The 21,397-nt window shown below is 42.8% G+C and overlaps 1 protein-coding gene across 1 annotated transcript in view; it reads right to left on the minus strand.

The window, feature by feature from the left end:
• Positions 1-21,397, minus strand: part of LOC128902065 (potassium/sodium hyperpolarization-activated cyclic nucleotide-gated channel 1-like) — a 252,885-nt gene that overhangs the window by 98,056 nt on the left and 133,432 nt on the right. The window contains exons 3-4 of the mRNA XM_054184405.1: positions 15,126-15,287; positions 2,159-2,377 (exon numbers count right to left, since the gene is read on the minus strand). Of these exons, the coding sequence (XP_054040380.1) occupies positions 2,159-2,377; positions 15,126-15,287 (381 nt within the window). The remainder of the gene's footprint in view (positions 1-2,158; positions 2,378-15,125; positions 15,288-21,397) is intronic.

Genomic DNA, 21,397 nt, shown 5'->3' on the forward strand with positions numbered 1-21,397 from the left:
CTGGATTCCAGAACACACTGATGGGGATCATAGAATATGTTGGGTTGGAAGGGACCTTTAAAGGTCATCTAGTCCAACCCCCCCGCACTAAGCAGGGACATCTTCAACTAGATCAGGTTGCTCAGAGCCTCATCAAGCCTGGCCCTGAATGTCTCCAGGGATGGGGCCTCCACCACCTCTCTGGGCAACCTGTTCCAGTGCCTCACCACCCTCATTGTAAAGAACTTCTCCCTAATGGCTAATCTAAACCTGCCCTGCTCTAGTTTAAAACCATTGGCCCTTGTCCTATCACTACATGCCCTTGCAAACAGTCCCTCCCCAGCTTTCCTGTAGGCCCCCTTCAGGTACTGGAAGGATGCTATAAGGTCCCCCTGGAGCCTTTTCTTCTCCAGGCTGAACAACCCCAACTCTCTCAGCCTGTCCTCATAGCAGAGGCGTTCCATCCCTCTGATCACCTTTGTGGCCCTCCTCTGGACCTGCTCCAACAGGTCCATGTCCTTCTTGTGCTGAGGGCTCCAGAGCTTGACACAACGCCAGCTGGGACATCTGGGAGAATCACCTCTCTGGATCTGCTGGCCACAGTTCTTTTGATGCAGCCCAGGATGCAATTGGCCTTCTGGGCTGCAAGCACACATTGTTGGCTCATGTCTAGCTTTTCATACACAAGTACCCCCAAGTCCTTTTCTGCAGGGTTGCTCTCTATCACATCATCCCACAGCCTGTATTGATAACGAGGATTGCACTTGGCCTTGTTGAACTTCATGAGGTTTGCACAGGTCTACCTCTCTAGCTTGTCCAGGTCCCTCTGGATGGCATCCCGTCCCTCTGGCACATCGACCGCACCACTCAGATTGGTGTCATCAGCAAACTTGCTGAGGGTGCACTTGATCCCACTGTCTATCTCATTGATGAAGATGTTGAACAGCACTGGTCCCAGTACAGATCCCTGAGGGACACCACTTGTCACCCCTCTCCATCTGCACATCGAGCCATTGACCACCACCCTCTGGATGTGACCATCCAGCCAGTTCCCTAACCACTGAACAGTCCACCCATCAAATCCATATCTCTCCAACTTAGAAAGAAGGATGTTGTGGGGGACTGTGTCAAAGGCCTTGCAGAAGTCCAGGTAGATGATATCCATAGCTCTTCCCTTGTCCACTGATGCAGTCACTCCATCATAGAAAGCCACTGGGTTGGTCAGGCAGGACTTGCCCCTGGTGAAGCCATGCTGGCTGTCTCAAATCATCTCCCTGTCCTCCATGTGCCTTAGCATAGATTCTAGGAGGATCTGTTCCATGATCTTCCCAGGCACAGAGGTGAGGCTGACAGGTCAATAGTTCCTGGGGTCCTCCTTTCTCCCCTTTTTAAAAATGGGTGCAACGTTTCCCTTTTTCCAGTCACCAGGGACTTCACCTGACTGCCATGACTTTTCAAATATCATGGAGATTGGCTTAGCAACTCCATCAGCCAATTCCCTCAGGACTCTGGGATGCATCTCATCAGGTCCCACAGACTTGTGACCTAGATAAAAATCAGATGAACTGACAGAGTCCTCCTCAGACATCAGTCATTGAAGAAAAATCCACCTAAGCCTTTACATCCCTCAGCTTTTATACTGAGCAGGCAGATGGGATGGAATATCCGATTGGTCAGTTTTGGGTCACCTGAACTGTCCACTCCTCCCCACAGGTGTGATCTCTCCACAGGGTAAACAACCAAGTCAGCTGACCCTGGTTGCCACAGCAACAAGTAAGAGCAAGAGCCTCTGTCACTGAACAGAAAAGTTGGCTCTGCTCCACCCCAAACCAGGACAGCTACTTAGATCAAGTACCTACAGAGTACATAGCACAGGTGTATAAAGCATAGCCTGAACCAGGGGATGGAGTTTTCACAGAAGATTTTACAGAGTTTAAAGCAAGTTTCACATCCAAGATTTAATTCAATGCATGTGGCGCACAGAACCGTGTGTACCATAAGGAATATGGGTTCATACAGGAATATATTTAGCCCATAGCATGTTCTGAATTCAATGAAATTTGCTGCGGGATTCAGATGCTATTAGATTATTTCATGTAAACTTGTAAGACCTTTTCTACATTTGAAACATTTCATTAATCTGTTTCAAAACTTAAGAAGTTAAATTAAAATGAGTTACCTTCTCTTGATATTGTCGCTGTGAGGAATCCAGAGACTGAATGAGGGCAGTGGCATGACCAACAAACATGGCATAACAAGTAGCCCCCACAATCATACTCAACATGGTTATCCAGAGGTCAGACATGCTGACAGGGGCACGGGCTCCATAACCAATGCAGAGCATATGGCTCATGGCTTTGAAGAGTGCATATGAGTACTGCTTTCCCCAGGAATCATTCTGCAAGAAAAGAGACAAGTGACTGAGCCAGCAAGCAGCTGAAGGAAAAAATACGTTTATATCTGTATAGTGGGATCATAAATTACTGTTTATTCTGCAATTATAGCAAACCCATGTTCATAGCCACGATCTGTGAAACACAGCTCAGAATAAAAGGTGAATACCTGGGTCCTGCATTTCTGATATGTAGCTACCCCTTCCCATTCTCTCTGGGAGATTAGAAAGACCCAACAACTCACAAGCTTTTAAAATTGCAAAGGTGTTGTCAGTATCCTCCCTTTAGCTTTACATAGAGTGAGTGAAAGGGGTCGTTCCCAGAGAAAAGCAGATGCTTTAACACGGAAGCCCTGGGAGTCCTTGTCAGATTTTTCTATTTTCCTTGTCAAAGGAATGAAACAGTGCCCAGGAAAACAAATTGTGCTTGGAGGCACGCAGCGTACATGAGAAAACATAGTATTTACCACAAGGAACTGAGAATAATTTCAGAAATGAAAAAGTGAAGAAGGAAGAACTGGGATGACGTTAGTAAGATTAAGCAGTTATCCAGTATAGACTCTAATATACAGGACCAAAAATAGTAATCCTGTTAACATAAACAAATCTCTAAATAAGCAATAGCATTTATATATAAAATTTACATATGAAATATCAATATTTGTGTCTCTCTAACACCCATATAAGCTTTGCTCAAATGCTCTTTTTTCTCAAAGAGCTTCAGGCTTGCTCTCTTGCCATTTAAATGCCAAGGTTAAAAACTACTCTTGCACTTTTCATCCATTCAAGCACTTTTTCTAGACCCTATCAGCTAAAATAACTGGTAACAGAAAATAAGCTAACAATTCTTGGATTGCAGATGACAAAATTACTATTTATTCACTAATATTATAATTTACAAATTAATGGTCCTCTGTATTTACACTTGTTTCACTTTTTAAGTTAAAGCTTTTCAGATTTGTGAGCTGTTTCTGTGTTTACAAATGAAACTTTTGTGTTATAGATACTGCTAAGATTAGGTTTTCACTGTTTGTACTAAAAAAAAAGAAAGACTTATCTTAGATTAAAATTACACTGCTGGTAATCAGGTGTTCCTCACTGAGTAACAAGGAAATAAGATTCCTTTTGTTTTGGGGCTTTAAAAAAATACTCAGGAAATTAAACAAATGAAGAAGCTTCCCTCAAAAATCTCCAGTTCAGGATTCAAATACCCACCTGGAGCACAGAAACTCCTTGCCATCTGAATCAGTGCAGATATTTTAATCAAAGTTCCCTATCTCTCAGGAAAGCAACTTACATGAATCAAGGTTCAGTGTATTTTGAAGGATTTTCCTTCCAGCTGGTATCAATCTCCTTTGAGTGGAAATAATTAATAAGGGAATTGTTAGAGAACCATACCAAATTATTTGGCAGTTTCAGCTTTGTATAGACTACATTGGGGAAAACAATAAACTACTTGCTGGAAAAAAAATAAATCTGAACTTTAAGGCTACAAGTAGCATTATTAAAGTCATGGTATTCAAGAGGTTGTAAGATCAAAACTTCGGTTCTTGCGGAACTCTATATAGTGGATCTCACTCCTAAACTGTACTTTTTGGCATAACTATTATAAATATAAAATAAAAGCTGATTTTAATCTTGTCTATGAACCTTTTATATCATATCCTAGGTGTGATAAATCTCAATTAAAATTATTTCAAAAAAATGATATTTTTACATCAAAGTCTTTGAGTTAATCCAAAAGCTGGTTGATTTTATTTTTCAACTGAGATCCTTTCCAAGTCTGTGAATTGCAATTTTAAGTAAAATACCATTGTCTTTCTAAGAAAGAATAAGAAAATGGAAGTGAGGAGAAGCAAGAAGAAACAAAATCCAAGAAGGGCTTTCTACTAAATATGTAACAGGTGAATGAAAACTAAATTAAATACTACTTGAGAAGTAGTACCACGAGGGAACAAGTGAGCTGAAATGACAGGAGAGAAATAACTAAAAATGTATAAAATAAAAAATATATATTTAACCATATCTACCTATATATATGCCAAAGTAGGATCCAATACCTCAGTCACGATTACATCTGAATCCAGACTGGAGGTCAAGGCCATCTCAAATGGCCATTTTGTGTCCATATAAGTGGCATTAGAGATTACTATTTAGCTTGTAATAGACCTTGTTATAGGCTAGGCACATTTCAGGCATTTGTGAATGGATGGTCCTGAGGAGCTTGTCCTCAGATGGGTAGAAAGGGTTTAGCAGGAGGAAAAAGACCTGGTGAAAAGGCCTGACAAAACATTTAAATTCAACTTGGATTTGTCTGAGGATTTTGTTGCTGAAAATACTTGCCAATGCTTTTTTATTGTTTTTTTTTTTTCCTTATTAATCAATCAGTTCTTGTAGAATCAGTTGGAAACGTTGATCTTTTTAGTTTCTATGGGGATTTTTTTTTAAGATGATGCTGAACAAATATCATTGTGGAGGGTACAAATTTCAGTACAGTTACTTGTGTTGTTCACTGATTTATCCCAAATATAGAAACCACTTAAAAAGAACATTGGTTCTAATGTCAAATTCTATAAATCATGTATGCTACTACCAACTTTAGTATATGAAATAATTATTATTATTTAATTATTTTTCTACTTGCATTGTATAATCTAAGGGTTTGGCAGAAGCAACTGCAACTTTGTTTCAACATGAGAGGTTGGAATTTTCCACAACCCAATTCTGATGTGCTGCTCTTTGCTGTACAAAAGTGAGGAGTGGCCTTTCCTCTGCTACTAGCCTACAGATAATTTTTTTTTATTAAGAAGCATTTTTGCACTTTCATCATAAGGCAATTTTTACATAACACATTCACAGATAATATTCCTGAGTTAATAAAAGCCCATCCTATGAAATAGTCCTGTGTTTACATAGTCAGCTTTTCTTTAATATAATTGTAAAATATTTATATTTCTATAAATACATGTTAAATGTTTCCCTAAATGGTCATATTCTGTTTTTAAAGTATAGATTTAAAAAAACTCCAAACCTATATGAGCTAAAAAAAATATCCTACCAAACCTGTACTGGTGCCTGGGGTTATTCCTCCCCAGGTGCAGCACCCTACGCTTGCCCTTATCGAATTTCATAAGGTTCCTCTTTGCCCAGATCTACAGCCTGTCCAGGTCTCTCTGTATGGCAGCACAGCCTTCTGGTGTGTCAGCCACCCCTCCCAGCTTTGTGTCATCGGAAAACTTGCTGAGGGTGCACTCTATCCCCTCATCCAGGTCATTGATGAATATATTGAAGAGGACTGGACCCAGTACTGACCCCTGGGGAACGCCACTAGTCACTGACCTCCAACTAGACTCTGTGCCCCTAATCATGACCCTCTGAGCTCTGTCTTTCAGCCAGTTATCTATCCACCCCACTGCCCATTCATCAAGCCCACACTTCCTAAGCTTCCCTACGAGGATGCTGTGGGAGACCGTGTCAAATGCCTTGCTTAAGTCAAGGTAGACCACATCCGCTGCCCTCCCCTCCTCTATCCATCCAGTCATGCCATCACAGAAGGCTATCAGATTAGTCAGACATGGTTTCCCCTTGGTGAATCCATGTTGAGTCCTTCTGATAGCTTTCTTTTCCTCCACATGCCTTGAGATGATGCCCAGAACGAGCTGTTCCATCATCTTTCCAGGGATGGACCGGCCTGTAGTTCCCCGGCTCCTCCTTCTTGCTCTTTTTGAAGGCTGGAGTGACGTTGGCTTTCCTCCAGTCCTCAGGCACCTCGCCTGTTCTCCAGGACCTTTCAAAGATGACGGAGAGCGGCCGAGCAATGACTTCCGCCAGCGCCCTCAGCACTCTCAGGTGCATCCCATGGGGGCCCATGGACTTGTGAATATCTAATTGATCTAATTGATCCCTCAATCCTCCTCAACCCAAGGGAAGTCGTCTTCTTTCCCCGTTACTTCCCCCAATGCCTGGGACTCCTGAGGGCTGGGCCGAGCAGTAAAGACCAAAGCAAAGAAGGCATTCAGTAACTCCGCCTTCTCCGCATCCTCCATCACCATGGCTCCTGTCTCATTCAGCAGGGGGCCCACAACTTCTCTGGTCTTCCTTTTGCTTCCAATATACTTGTAGAAGCCCTTCCTGTTGAGCTTGACATCCCTAGCCAGGTTTAATTCCAAGGAGGCCTTGGCTTTCCTTGTTTCATCCCTGCACGCTCTGGCAGCATTCTTGTAATCCTCCCAAGGTGTCAGCCCCTTCTTCCACTTACTGTAAACTTCCTTCTTCCACTTGAGCTTTTTCAGAAGCTCCCTGCTCAACCATGCAGGTCTCCTGCGTCCCTTGCCCGATTTCTTGCTCTTAGGGATGCACCGATCCTGAGCTTGGAGGAAGTGGTCTTTGAATACCAACCAGCTGTCTTGAGCCCCTTTGCCTTCCAGAGCCCTAGCCCACGAGATCTCTCCACTCTCTTTTGTTATGGTTTGAAGAAGCCACAACAATTTATTGCTGCTTAGACAACTATTCTATCACCCCATGACCCCTCCCCACCTGGGAAGGGGAATTGGGGAAGGACAAGGAAACCCAAGGGTTGAAATGTAAACAGATTTAATAGAATATGACTAAATAATTAATAATACTAAAGAACCACCTCTGATCCCGATACCAGTATAAAACATACAAGGATTATACTCAGCCAATTATATCAGTAGGAACCTGTCCACTCCCAGCAGTGGACAGTAAATGTCGGACACTGCGAATGCAACGGCTTCGGGAGGAAGGGAAGGCCTCAGGGGTCCGGCACCGGGGCAAGAAGTTCTTAGGATCGCAGCCGACAAGGAAGAGAGAGAACTTCTCAGCAAGCTTTCTATTTTATATTGAATGTGACGTTCATGGTATGAAATAATCGTGTTGGACGGCTTGGGTCAAGTGCCCGGGTCTCACTCCTCCTCATCCCCGCACCTGGCTAACTCGAAAACACTGAGACCTGGAAATCCTCATACCATATCTGGCTATAAACTATCTTTACTCTTCGCCTGACCCATATCCCTCAGGGCTGTGACCTCTACCAGTGCATAACCACTGCAGCCCAGGCTGCCTCCAATCTTGATGTCACTGATTAGCTCTCTTGCATTGGTGACCATCAGGTCCAGTATTGCATCCCCTATGGTAGGGCTGTCTATTACCTGGCTTAAGAAGTTATCCTCAATGTACTCTAGGAGTCTCCTGTATTGCCTACAGCTCACTGTGTTACTTTTCCAGCAGATGTTGGGGTGGTTGAAGTCCCCCAGCAGGATGAGACTCTGCGAGCGCGATGCCTCCTGTAAGTGGAGTAAGAAGGCTTTGCCAATAGGCTCCCCTTGATTGGGCAGCTTGTAGTAGACACCAACCGCAAGGTTCCCTTTGTTGCCTCAGTCTCTAATTCTTACCCATAAGCTTTCAACCTGCTCGTGGCTATTCTTCAGAGACAGCTCTTCACAATCTATTAATTTCTTGACGTAGAGGGCAACCCCTCTGCCCTTCCTTCCTCGCCTGTCACTTCTGAACAGCCTGTAGCCATTGTTAGCCGCACTGCAGTCATGGGATTCGACCCACCAAGTTTGAGTAACGGCAATTAGGTCATAGCTTTCTAGCAGCATGGTGGCTTCTAACTCCTCCTGTTTGTTGCCCATGCTGCGTGCATTGGTGGAGAGGCACTTCAGCTGGGTTGACGGCTGTGTCACCTTCTTAGAGGAACACCCCTTAATTCCTTTGGGGTATTTCACTGGTGTTTCCCTGTTGGATCCTATTACCTCAGGAGCCCCTGGCTCCTCTCTGTAAGACTTCAAGTGTGCTCCAATGTACCCAGTATGTCTCAGAGCAACAGGCTGAGGGCCCTCAATAGTACCCCATCCCCACGTCTTGTAGCTGTCCCCACATCTAGTACCCTGCCATCCCACAGCTTGCCATGGGCAAGCCTGATATTATTCCCTTTCCCCTTCAAGTTTAGTTTAAAGCTCTGTCAATCAGCCCCACTGGCTCATGAGCAAAGACCCTCTTCCTCCTTTGAGAAACACGAATCCCATCCGAGGCCAATAGGCCTGGTGCCATGTAGACCATTCCATTATTGAAAACCCCAAAATGTTTATTATTAATTTAATTTTATTGCAATAATGTTTTGCATCCTCCAAGCACATAGGTACAGAATTTTTTTTGCTGACTTTCAAACAAAAATAGTTTATTAATTCCCACCAAAAAGTTACAAAGTTCTCATTTCATTGATATTAGGTTTAAAATTATTGTGAACTGAATCTAATTTCATATCACATGGCTATTTCTTCCTAATGAAGAATTAAAAATCCATTTCTGTTTACTTTTAAGAGGATAGGTTTTATTTTGCTTCTTTATAATTAAAGCTAGGAATAGGTGCATTAGTGATTGCAGTACTGGAAAAAAACAACTACTGAGTTTCATACAGTCATAGAATCCTAGAATCGTTTGGGTTCGAAAAGACCTTTAAGATCATCAAGTCCAACCTAACTCCACCACTAAACCATGTCCTTTAGCACAATGTATCCACGTTTTTTAAATACCTCCAGGGATGGAGACTCAACCACTTCCCTGGGCAGCTTGTTCCAGTGCTTGACAACCCTTTCAAAGAAGAAATTTTTCTAATATCCAATCTAAACCTCCCCTGGGGACCCTTGAGGCCATTTCATCTTGTCCTTGCTTGTCCTATTGCTTGCTACTTGGGAAAAGAGACCAACGCCAACCTCACTACAACTTCCTTTCAGGTAGTTGTGGAGAGCGATAAGGTCTCCCCTCAGCCTCCTTTTCTCCAGGCTAAACATCCCCAGTTCCCTCAGCTGCTCCTCATAAGACGTGTTCTCTAGACCCTTCACCAGCTTTGTTGCCCTGCTCTGGACTCATTCCAGAATCTCAATGTCTTTCTTGTAGTGAGGGGCCCAAAACTGGACACAGTATTCGAGGTGGGGGTCTCACCAGTGCCGAGTACAGGGGGATGATCACTTCCCTAGTCCGGCTCACCACACTATTCCTGATATAAGCTATGATGCTGTTGGCCTTCTTGGCCACCTGGGCACGCTGCTGGCTCATATTCAGACGGCAGTCGACCAACACCCCCCAGGTCCTTTTCTGCCAGGCAGCTTTCCAGCCACTCTTCCCCAAGCCTGCAGCATTGCATGGGGTTGTTGTGACCCAAGTGCAGGACCTGGCGCTTAGACTTGTTGAACCTCATACAATTGGCCTCGGCCCATCGACCCAGCCTGTCCAGGTCCCTCTGCAAAGCCTTCCTACCCTCAAGCAGATCAACACTCCTGCCCAACTTGGTGTCGTCTGCAAACTTCCTGAGGGTGCACTCTATCCCCTCGTCCAGACCATTGATAAAGATATTAAACAGAACCGGCCCCAATACTGAGCCCTGGGGAACACCACTTGTGACCAGCTGCCAACTGGATTTAACTCCATCCACCACAACTCTTTGGGCCTGGACATCCAGCTAGTTTTTTATCCAGCGCAGAGTACGCAGCCAGTTTCTCCAGGAGGATGCTGTGGGAAACAATGTCAAAGGCTTTACTAAAGTCTAGGTAAACAACATCCACAGCCTTTCCCTCGTCCACTAAGTGGGCTACCTTGTCATCGAAAGAGATCAGGCTAGTCGAGCAGGACCTGCCTTTTGTTAACCCATGCTCACCTGGTTGTCCTATACGTGCCATGTGATGGCACTGAAGATGATCTGCTCCATAACATTCACAGGCACCAAGGTCAGATGGCCAAGCTTGTTAGTTCCCTGGGTCCTCCTTCTGGCCCTTCTTGTAGATGGGCGTCACATTTGCTAACCTCCAGCCAACTGGGACCTCCCCGGTTAGCCAGGACTGCTGATAAATGATGGAAAGTGGCTTGGTGAGCACCTCTGCCAGCTCCCTCAGTACCCTTGGGTGGATCCTATCCAGCCCCATAGACTTGTGTATGTCTAAATGGTGTAGCAGGTCGCTAACCATTTTACTTTGGATTATGGGACCTTCATTCTGCTCCCCATCTCTGTCTTCCAGCTCAGGGGTCTGAGAACAATTGGTCTTATTAGTAAAGACTAAGGCAAAGAAGGCATTTAGTACCTCATTCTTTTCCTCATCCTTTGTCGCAATGTTTCCCCCTGCGTCCAATGAAGGATGGAGACTCCACCTTTTGTTGTTAATATATTTATAGAAACATGTTTAATTGACTACAGTAGCCAGATTAAGTTCTAGTTGGGCTTTGGCCCTTCTAATTTTCCCCCTGCATAACCTCACGACATCTTTGTATTCTTCCTGAGTTACCTGCTCCTTCTTCCAAAGATCGTAAACTCTCTTTTTTTTTCCTGAGTTCCAGCCAAAGCTCTCTGTTCAGCCAGGTCAGTCTCCTTCCCTGCCGGCTCTTCTTTCTGCATGGCCTGCTCCTGCGCCTTTAAGATTTCCTTGTTGAAGAATGTCCAGCCTTCCTGGACTCCTTTGCCCTTCAGGACTGCCTCCCAAGGGACTCTGTCAACCAGGCTCCTGAAAAGACTTTAGTCTGCCCTCCGGAAGTCCAAGGTAGCAGTTCTGCTGACCCCCCTCCTTACTTCTCCATCAGTTGAAAACTCTGTCATTTTGTGATCACTATGCCCAAGACAGCCTCCAACCACCACATCACCCACCAGTCCTTCTCTGTTCACAAACAACAGGTCCAGTGGGGCATCTTCCCTAGTTGGCTCCTTTACCACCTGTGTCAGGAAGTTATCTTCCACGCACTCCAGGAACCTTCTAGACTGTTCCCTCCCTGCTGTATTGTATTTCCAGCAGACATCTGGTAAGCTGAAGTCCCCCATGAGAACAAGGGTTAGCGATCATGAGACATCTCCCAGCTGCTTATAGAATATGTTATCTGCCTCTTCATCCTGGTTGGGTGGTCTATAACAGACTCCCACCGTGATATCTGCCTTTTTGGCATTTTCCCTGATTCTTACACATAAACACTTGACCCTTTCATCACCATCATTAAGCTCTAGACAGTCAAAACGCTCCCTAACATACAGGGCCACCCCACCACCTCTCCTTCCTTGCCTATCCCTTCTGAAGAGCTAATAGCCATCCATGGCAGCACTCCAGTCGTGCGAGTCATCCCACCATGTTTCCGTGACTGCAAATATATCATAGTTTTCCAGCTGCACAATGGCTTCCAACTCCTCCTGTTTCTTTCCCCCGCTGCGTGCATTGGTGTAGATGCACTTCAGTTGGCCTATTGATCCCTCCACCTTTTTCTTGGGAGAAGCCCTAATTCCTACTTGACCATTCTCAGGCACTTCTGTGGTTTCTAACACCCTTGCGTGTTTGCTGTCGCGTTCTGATGTTTTCAGAATATTTCTAAAGTAGCAGATGAAAAATGATTAAGTAGTATTCTACCTCTTCACAATGTTTTCCATGGCAGATCAAGTATTTGTACTTGAAAAACAGTTATATATTCTGCATTATGTGCTTTGAAAGAATTACCATAGATTTCCTGGATATCGGGAGAAGAGTTCATTAGCTCACTAGTGTTGGTTGATGAACATTACTATGTAGGTACAACACAATCAGTTATAACAACTGTTAAACATATAGAGATGTATCAAAATCATCAGCTGATTTGGCCCATTACTAGAGTTTCAATCTTCTACTTGCTGTGTCTAGTTTAGAAAAATATTTCTACCAATGAATAAAGCACATTTTAATAAGCCTTTTATCCTTAAGCACTCAATGTGAAGTTTTATGATAACACATAGAAAAGCACGTCTCTGTAGGAGCTTGGTGATTTTACCTCCTGGTTGAAAGTGAGATGAGATAAACTATCGGTAACTGAAAAATGATAAAATGGTGGTCTAACTCTGACACAGATGTGCTGTCTCGATAACTAATCCATTTAAGAACATACAGTGAGCCAAAATGTCTCAGAAAAATGGAGTATTATATTTGAAAAGCTAAGGTAAAATCTGCACACCTTCAGAACAATGCCTGACATAACATATCTTTTATTTTATACAGTTCTCCAAAATGTATTTCTACCCTAAAATACAGCTTTGTAATTCATAGTGCTCTCTCGCTGGCATGTAAAAATACTGTACTCTGCCTGTTAGCCGTGCTAAGTGCACCAGCATCACTAAAGGCTGCTATTCTATCTCTTGTAAGTTAATGTTTCTTTCACTGTTTACAATTTCTTCCACTGAAATCCAGTTTCAAACGCAGTTTCAACAGGTCCAGTGGGGCGTCTTCCCTAGTCGGCTCCTTCACCAGCTGTGTCAGGAAGTTATCTTCCACACACTCATAGAATCGTAGAATCATAGAATAGCCTAGGTTGGAAGGGGCCTTTCAGATGAGCTAGTCCAACCATCAACCTAACTCTGACAAAAAACATCACTAAACCAAATCTCCAAGCGCTATGTCTGCCCCTCTTTTAAATACCTCCAGGGATGGGAACCTCCAGGAACCTCCTAGATTGTTTCTTCTCTGCTATATTTTATTTCCAGCAGACATTTGGTAAGTTGAAGTCCCCCATGAAAACATGGGCTAGCGATTGTGAGATTTCTCACAGCTGCTTATAGAATATCTTATCTACCTCTTCATCCTGGTTGGGCGGTCTATAACAGACTCCCACCATGATATCTGCCTTGTTGGCCCTCCCCCTGTTTCTTACTCATAAACACTCAACCCTGTCATCACCATTATTAAGCTCTAGACAATCAAAACACTCCCTAATATACAGTGCTACCCCACCACCTGCCTGTTCTTTTCTGAAGAGTTTATAGCCATCCATTGCAGCACTCCAGTTGTTTGAGTTGTCCCACCATGTTTCTGTGAAGGTAAATACCTTGATTAAAGGACCATTTCCTAACCATCCAATGAATTATTGCATACATAGACAGGAAAACAGAGGTTGGGGCTCTTCAGATACTGTTACTGCAAGGACTAACGTGCCTTTGAGACTTTGCCATAGGTGATATGAAAAGCAAGAGCAAATTTTGAATACAACAAAAAATAATCTACTGCAAGTGATGCTTTACTGCAGGCAGTCATGCTTAGATGACCAGATGGCATCAGTGGCAAAAATGTCATCTCTCATCTCTACTTGCCTAGAAACTTTGTCACGTATAAGACCTGGCTATAACTGTTCATCAGTTGGGACTTACACACTGTGTTTTTGTAATTCGCTGCAGCTGAAACAAAACACAGAATCTTGGTTTGCACAGACTGACTATATGAGAGGATCACTGTGTTTTTCTGTTCTTGTGTCTCCCCTGGTTTCAGCTGAAAGTTTTACTCCTAATTTTCCAAAGAACTATTGGCTCAAACTCTGAGGTATGATAAAGATGCCATTATGGAAATACACTAGTCTGAAGCAATGCAGATCAGGTAGCTGAGAATAAATCATACAAGGAGCTGTGGATAATAGGCTTTCTGAGGCAAGGAGAAATTAGGCAGTACCATTAGAAAAGTCTGTGAAACTTCTTCAGAAAAGACCTTTTTCAGGAATGAAACTCACAATCCTAGTGTTAAAAAAACCTAGGAACAACATCAGAGAGCCATATACCCTCACAGAAGTAATTGACTGTTATTTTGTCTGTAATGGATTGGTTGGAACATGACTTAAAGTGAGCAGAAAAAAAACAGCTACTGCTTACTTTTGTATTGTATTTACTGGTTTTCTTATTATGAATAAGTGCGTTGATATTCTGGAAGAGCACAAGATCCTGCTTGTCAATAGTAACTCAGCATTAATAAAGTCAGTGTAATCAAATGGCAGTAAAGATATAAAAGTGGGCAAGTGGGATCACATTTAGAAAAATTAAAGGAAGATACCAGTTCTGGCTTTCATTTCATAGCAACATGAAACATTAGGTTACTTCCTAACCAATGTTAGGAAGTAGCCAAGAAGGCCAATCTGAAAGTACAAATACAATCTGGATTCAATATTAATATCTCAATGTGATCTGAACATTTTTGTTGAACTACTTAGGCTGTAGGTTGGTGCAGTATTAGCCAATGATGATCTTATTCCCTTTTACACAGGAGGCTTTCCATTTCATTTCATAGTCTACTTCATGATCCACTGTGATCACAGCCATTAATTGCTCCATCCCCAAGGGGAAAATTGCCATGGCTTAACACAGGCACGTGTTAAGCAAGCAGAACATCATTGCCCTTCCTTATAAATAAGGCACAGCCAAATTCCACCCTTGAGCTGTCTGTTCACACGCACAAAAATATCACAGAAGTAAATCTGAATTTCCCATATTTTACTTAGAAAAAACTCATGTTGACAGTTAAGTTGGGAACAACTTGGTAAAGGGCTTCATGAGATGACCCAGAATTATTTACAAAACAAACTGAGGCCAACATTAGGCGAAACAAACACAAATAATATACCTTCAGGAGCATTCTGAAACTAGAGTCTACATTGAAAGCACTGGTGAACTGAGTGTTTCCAAATTTCTTTTGGTGGCTTTTTTGAGGGAAGGAGGATTAATAAATTAAAATTACCTTAAAACTGCAAATATTTTCTAGCTCTTTTACTAACGATGAGCCAATATAATGTTATTGGTGACGAAGGCTACAAAACAAACTTTCATTCATTAGCAAGCCAACCAACAAAAACCAAAAGTAACCTTGAATAAATTGCAGGGTAGTGTATTACTAGGCATGTATTTTTACACTTAAGTCTGAAGCTAACTGTTTAGAAAAATAATGTTTAGAAAGCACAATGAAAAATGTACAATACTTACAACCATACCGTTTAGGGACACCCAGCAATCTGGTGGGAAATCCTGGAGCAATGGTACTAAAAACTGCAGACAACCATCCCAGTGGCACAGCAGCAGCATCATTCCAATCAGATTAAAGATTCTCACCACAGCACTGGCCAGATCGTACGTCATGTGGAAAATCTGTAGGCAAAAATTACACGTGATACATGTGATACAAATCAGAAACACAAATCATTTACTTCTCATCAGGCAGGTTAAAGACAAAGAAGTAGCATCCTGGACTTCTATGAAAGCTGAGAGTTCTCAGCAAGGCCCATTAATCTGGGCAGAGTGCTGTGCTGACACACCTGACTCTTGGCTGCACCCCAGTGTTATATAAGCTGATGAAAAGGGCTTATTTTGGATTTGAAGTAATCAACTGAAGTGTTTTCTTAAAGCCTACAACTTCTTTCAATTGAAGCAAGTCTCACAAATTAAAAAAAAAAAAAAGTTGGGAAGCTCAGTAAAGGTAGTGAAACCGTTACTTGTCTGTGACCTTGGTGTCTAAATAATCACAAAGTTGTGGGAGAGACAAATTCAATGACCCGTTCTGAAAAGATTCACTTTCACGTTTCTTACCTTCTTAAAAGCACCAAAATCTGAGTGAAGAAACACTATAAATAATTTTACATATATTTGGACTTCTGTTTCTACACTGTGTATTTATTAATCCAATTTGCACATACCAGTCCACCAAGAAAAATGACACTCAAGTATTTCATTGCTCTTAATCATTGGCAATTTTTCTAAAATACTGAGAACACTGAAACACCTGTAGTAGCTAAGTTTATGTCAAACTAATATAATCATTTGGATTTCAATATATTGTTCTGTTCTTAGGCAAAAAATGTTTGCATTTGAAAAGTCTTACAGCAACACATAATATATATACTCTTAAAAACAACATAGACATTTTCAAGTTTGTCATAGGCAAGATTGTTGGACAGAATTAATATGAACAGCTGCAGTCAGTTGCCAAATAGTATGAAGAAAAACATTATATTTAGCACTTTTCTTCTATATTGTTTTTAAAGCACTTCCAAGCTACGAATACAGACATATTCTTTACTTTTTACACAATTCAGTCAAGTCAGGGTAAATATTCTGTATTTTAATACGTATAATTATCACCATCCAGGAGTTCGATTTAGAAGATGAAGAATGTCTACTTGATATTTCATGGAATTTTAAATAGAAAATATTATTTAATTGTACAGATAGACATAGAAATCAGAAGCTTTAGTGCTGAAAACATCAGATTGCTAGAAGTATACAGCCATATTGGCACATGCCATTTTGCATCTGTAAATAAAAGAATTCATACATAAAAGAGGGAATGTTTGTATCCTGACTTTTACATATCTAAACTGAAAGTAGAGATTAAGTACCCACACTGTAAATGAGTGCAAGTGCAAATATGGAGAGCGTGTTAAGGTGCCTTTAACATCGTTTTCTGTTAGCGGGAGCTTGTCCTTGTTTGAAAATGATGGTGTATGGTTTGAGTCCCAAAATGCGAAACCTACATAGTAGAAACATACCTCAGACATTAACTTTATGTGCAAAACATTTTTTCAAGCTAGGGCATTTTAAGGCAATATATTCCAAATCCCAGTTTGATAAACACTGGAAATAGATGCTTGTAACATCATTCAAAATGTCATGTCTTATCCAAATACCATCTAGCTCCTGTCAAAATTGAGGAGATGACACTGATATTTAGGAGATACTGTAAAAAGGAATAAACAGAAAAGTGTCACCATTACACATTTGTGTTGTTTAGAAATGTATTTATGTTATAGCTATTTCAGTAGCTACAGTTCCAGTAGCATGATATGAATTGTGAGAGTAGATATGTGAAACTGAAATAATTTTATTTTAAAGAATTGAAAAAAATAGTAAGGATTACTGCTGTTTTGGAACACTAGCACTCATTCAGGTTACACCTTATCCACACAGTTATTTTATTACACCTGCAAAGTGCAGATGAATTCCTGATGACATGAAAAGTTGCAAAAGTTGAACATTTTTCAGAGAAAGCAGGATTTCCCCTTGAATATTTGTCTGAAAATGTGCAGAAAATCAGATAGAAATAATACATATTTTACACAGAGATCACAACTTGCCCAGGAATTTTCTATTTCTCCAGAAAAGCAAGTTATCACATCTCTACACTAGGGCTGGACAAATATCAAAGTTCCCGCCCATGCTGTTTTCATACTGCCTCAAGCTTCCCATTAGGCTTTACCAGATTTTCAGAATAATTCACTGTATTGGACATTGAGTGTTTTTTAAAAAACGGGTCACAAATATGACAATTGGAGCCAAACTGAGCACAAACATCTTCATTTCTGTACTAACTTAGAAAGAAAACTTTTCTGAAAACATGCACCGAGGTGTATGTGATGAGCAGGAGATCTGGTTCTCCAAAACTCTCCAGAGTCCACAAAACAGCAGATGCATAAACCCAAGGCTCTCTGTAACTACGGGCCTAGGCACGACAGATTGTGCATGTATCGTGTGATCAGAGCTGCATAAAAATGATCATTCTGCGGCTCTTTCACTTGGATGGAGCCCATTTTCGGGCATCAATTCAGATTACAGAGATGCTCTCACTTGCAAAGCTCATATCTTGATATAGAATTTCCAAGATTTTAGATCATTTTGTGCTGGCACATTTTCAAATTTTAAAAGTTCCTTATTATTCAATTGGCCGATGTGCACTGAAAAACAAAAAAAAAAGCAGGTGGATGGATTTCCCAATGTATTTTTTTAGGCATTTCCGAGATCTTGTCTAGCTCTTATGGATGTATCACTTCCTGCCTACCCCATGAGATTGTGCAATGGTTCACTAAGCAAATGTGACGTCCATTCACAAGAAGGGCCGGAAGGTGGATCCGAGGAACTACTGGCCTGTCAGTCTGACCTTGGTGCCTGGGAAGGTTATGGAAGAGATCATCCTGAGTGCCATTACACGGCACATGAAGAACAACCAGACAATCAGGCCCTGTCAGCATGGGTTCATGAAAGGCAGGTCCTGCTTGACTAACCTGATCTCCTTCTATGACAAAGTGACCCACTTGGTGGATGAGGGAAAGGCTGTGGATGTTGTCTACCTGGACTTTAGTAAGGCCTTTGACACCGTTTCCTACAGCATCCTCCTGGAGAAACTGGCTGCTCATGGCTTGGATAGGCATACGCTTTGCTGGATAAAAAACTAGCTGGATGGCAGGCCCAAAGAGTGGTGGTGAAGGGAGTTAAATCCAGTTGACAGCCAGTCACGAGTGGTGTTCCCCAAGGCTCAGTATTGGGGCCAGTTCTGTTTAATATCTTTATCAATGATCTGGACGAGGGGATCGAGTGCACCCTCAGGAAGTTTGCAGATGACACCAAGTTGGGCAGAAGTGTTGATCTGCTTGAGGGTAGGAAGGCTCTGCAGAGGGATCTGGACAGGCTGGATCGATGGGCCAAGGACAATTACATGAAATTCAACAAGGCCAAGTGCTGGGTCCTGCACTTGGGTCACAACAACCCCATGCAATGCTACAGGCTTGAGGAAGAGTGACTGGAAAGCTGCCTGTCAGAAAAGGACCTGGGGGTGTTGATTGACTGCCAGCAGTGCGCCCAGGTGGCCAAGGCAGCCAACAGCATCCTGGCCTGTATCAGGAATAGCGTGGTGAATGTGACTAGGGGAGCGATCGTCCCCCTGTACTCGGCACTGGTGAGGCCCCACCTCGAGTACTGTGTCCAGCTTTGGGCCCCTCACTACAAGAAAGACATTGAGGTGCTGGAGAGGGTCCAGAGAAGGGCAACAAAGCTGGTGAGGGGTCTGGAGAACAAGTCTTATGAGGAGTGGCTGAGGGAGCTGGGATTGTTTAGCCTAGAGAAAAGGAGGCTGAGGGGAGACCTTATTGCTCTCCACAACTATCTGAAAGGAGGTTGTAGAGAGGTGGGGGTCGATCTCTTCTCCCAAGTAACAAGTGATAGGACAAGAAGAAATGGCCTTAAGTTGTGCCAGGGGAGGTTTAAGATGGATATTAGGAAAAATTTCTTCACAGAAAGGATTATCAAATATTAGGCTGCCCAGGGAAGTGGTGGAATCCCCATCCCTGGAGGTATTTATAAGATGGGTAAACGTGGTGCTTAGGGACATGGTTTAGTGGTGGTTTTGGCAGTGTTAGGTTAATGGTTGGACTCGATGATCTTAAGGGTCCCTTCCAACCTAGATGATTCTATGATTCTAAGGCTTCCCAAATGAGCCACTAGAACCAGTACAAAGATATATTACAAAGGGTGGCTAAAATTCAAACCAAACAGCTGGGAGCACTGTGTTCCAACTAAAGGACCTTGATGAACCAAAGAGGTCTGTTGTTGGGTTTGTGCTCTATTCTATCTAATTACAGTGGTACGACTGAGTAAGTATTGGGGTTTTTTTTCAAAGCCTCTTCATTAGTTGCGTGCCTCTGCAGTAATGGTCACGTACTGCAAGAACAGTAACATGTTGAAAATTTTATGTGAAACCAAATCCAGCAAAGGAAATGACTGCAACAGTCAGTATATGACACTGCAACCTTCCATCATTTCTTAAAACTTTCACTCCAGAAGTAGCTCCTGTACAGTTTAGCATTCAGGATTATATGTACATGCATGAACATATTCTGGATTGCTTAACATGGAAACATTGTAACAGCATTTCAACCATACAACACATTAATTGTAGTGTTTTATCGCTCATCTTTTCCTTATATAGTCTTTTATGTGTAGCCTATTCTAATAACTGTGATAACTCTGTATTAAAGAAAATAACTTCATAAGAAAAATCTTGAGCAAATGTTGAAGAAATCTTTTCAACAGCTCTACATAGTCTCTCTCTTGAGTAAATAACAGCTTTTTTTTTTTTTTCTAAAAGTGACTTATCACGGAAATGTGTGTTTCATCGGAAAAAAAAAACATTTAAATACCCAAAGCATACACTGTAAGTGAACAAGATTTGTTGATGGTACTGTACTGACATCTTTATGTTTGGAATCACACAGAATCACAGAATGGTAGGGTTGGAAGGGACCTCTGGAGATCATCTAGTCCAGCCCCCTGCCAGAGCAGGGTCACCTAGAGCAGGTTGCACAGGAATGCATCCAGGCAGGTTTTGAACGTCTCCAGAGACAGAGACTCCACCACCTCTCTGGGCAGCCTGTTCCAGTGCTCTGCCACCCTCAAAGGAAAGAAGTTCCTCCTCGTGTTTAGGTGGAACTTCCTATGTTCAAGTTTGTGCCCATTACCCCTTCTCCTATTGCCGGGCACCACTGTAAAGAGCCTGGCCCCATCCTCCTGACACCCACCCTTTAAGTATATATAAGTGTTGATAAGGTCTCCCCCTCAGCCGTCTTTTTTCCAGACTGAAGAGACCCAAACCCCTCAGGCTTTCTTCATAAGAGAGGTGTTCCAGTCCCCTAATCATCTTTGTAGCCCTTTGCTGTACCCTCTCCAGCACAGTTCCCTGTCCCTCTTGAACGGGGGAGCCCAGAACTGGACACAGTACTCCAGATGCAGCCTCACCAGGGCAGAGTAGAGGGGGAGGATGACCTCCCTTGATCTGCTGGCCACACTCTTCTTGATGCACCCCAGGATGCCATTGGCCTTCTTGGCCACAAGGGCACATTGCTGGCTCATGGTCATCCTGTTGTCCACCAGGACTCCCAGGTCTCTTTCCACGGAGCTGCTCTCCAGCAGGTCAGCCCCCAACCTGTACTGGTGCCTGGGGTTATTCCTCCCCAGGTGCAGCACCCTACACTTGCCCTTATCGAATTTCATAAGGTTTGTCTCTGCCCAACCCTCCAGCCTGTCCAGGTCTTGCTGTATGGCAGCACAGCCTTCTGGTGTGTCAGCCACCCCTCCCAGCTTTGTGTCATCAGCAAACTTGCTGAGGGTGCACTCTATCCCCTCATCCAGGTCATTGATGAATATATTGAAGAGGACTGGACCCAGTACTGACCCCTGGGGATCGGCACTTGTCACTGACCTCCAACTAGACTCTGTGCCCCTAATCATGACCCTCTGAGCTCTGTCTTTCAGCCAGTTATCTATCCACCCCACTGCCCATTCATCAAGCCCACACTTCCTAAGCTTCCCTACGAGGATGCTGTGGGAGACCGTGTCAAACGCCTTGCTTAAGTCAAGGTAGACCACATCCACTGCCCTCCCCTCATCTATCCATCCAGTCATGCCATCACAGAAGGCTATCAGATTAGTCAGAC

Source organism: Rissa tridactyla, chromosome W (assembly GCF_028500815.1).
Source record: "Rissa tridactyla isolate bRisTri1 chromosome W, bRisTri1.patW.cur.20221130, whole genome shotgun sequence".
NCBI classification, from domain to species: domain Eukaryota; kingdom Metazoa; phylum Chordata; class Aves; order Charadriiformes; family Laridae; genus Rissa; species Rissa tridactyla.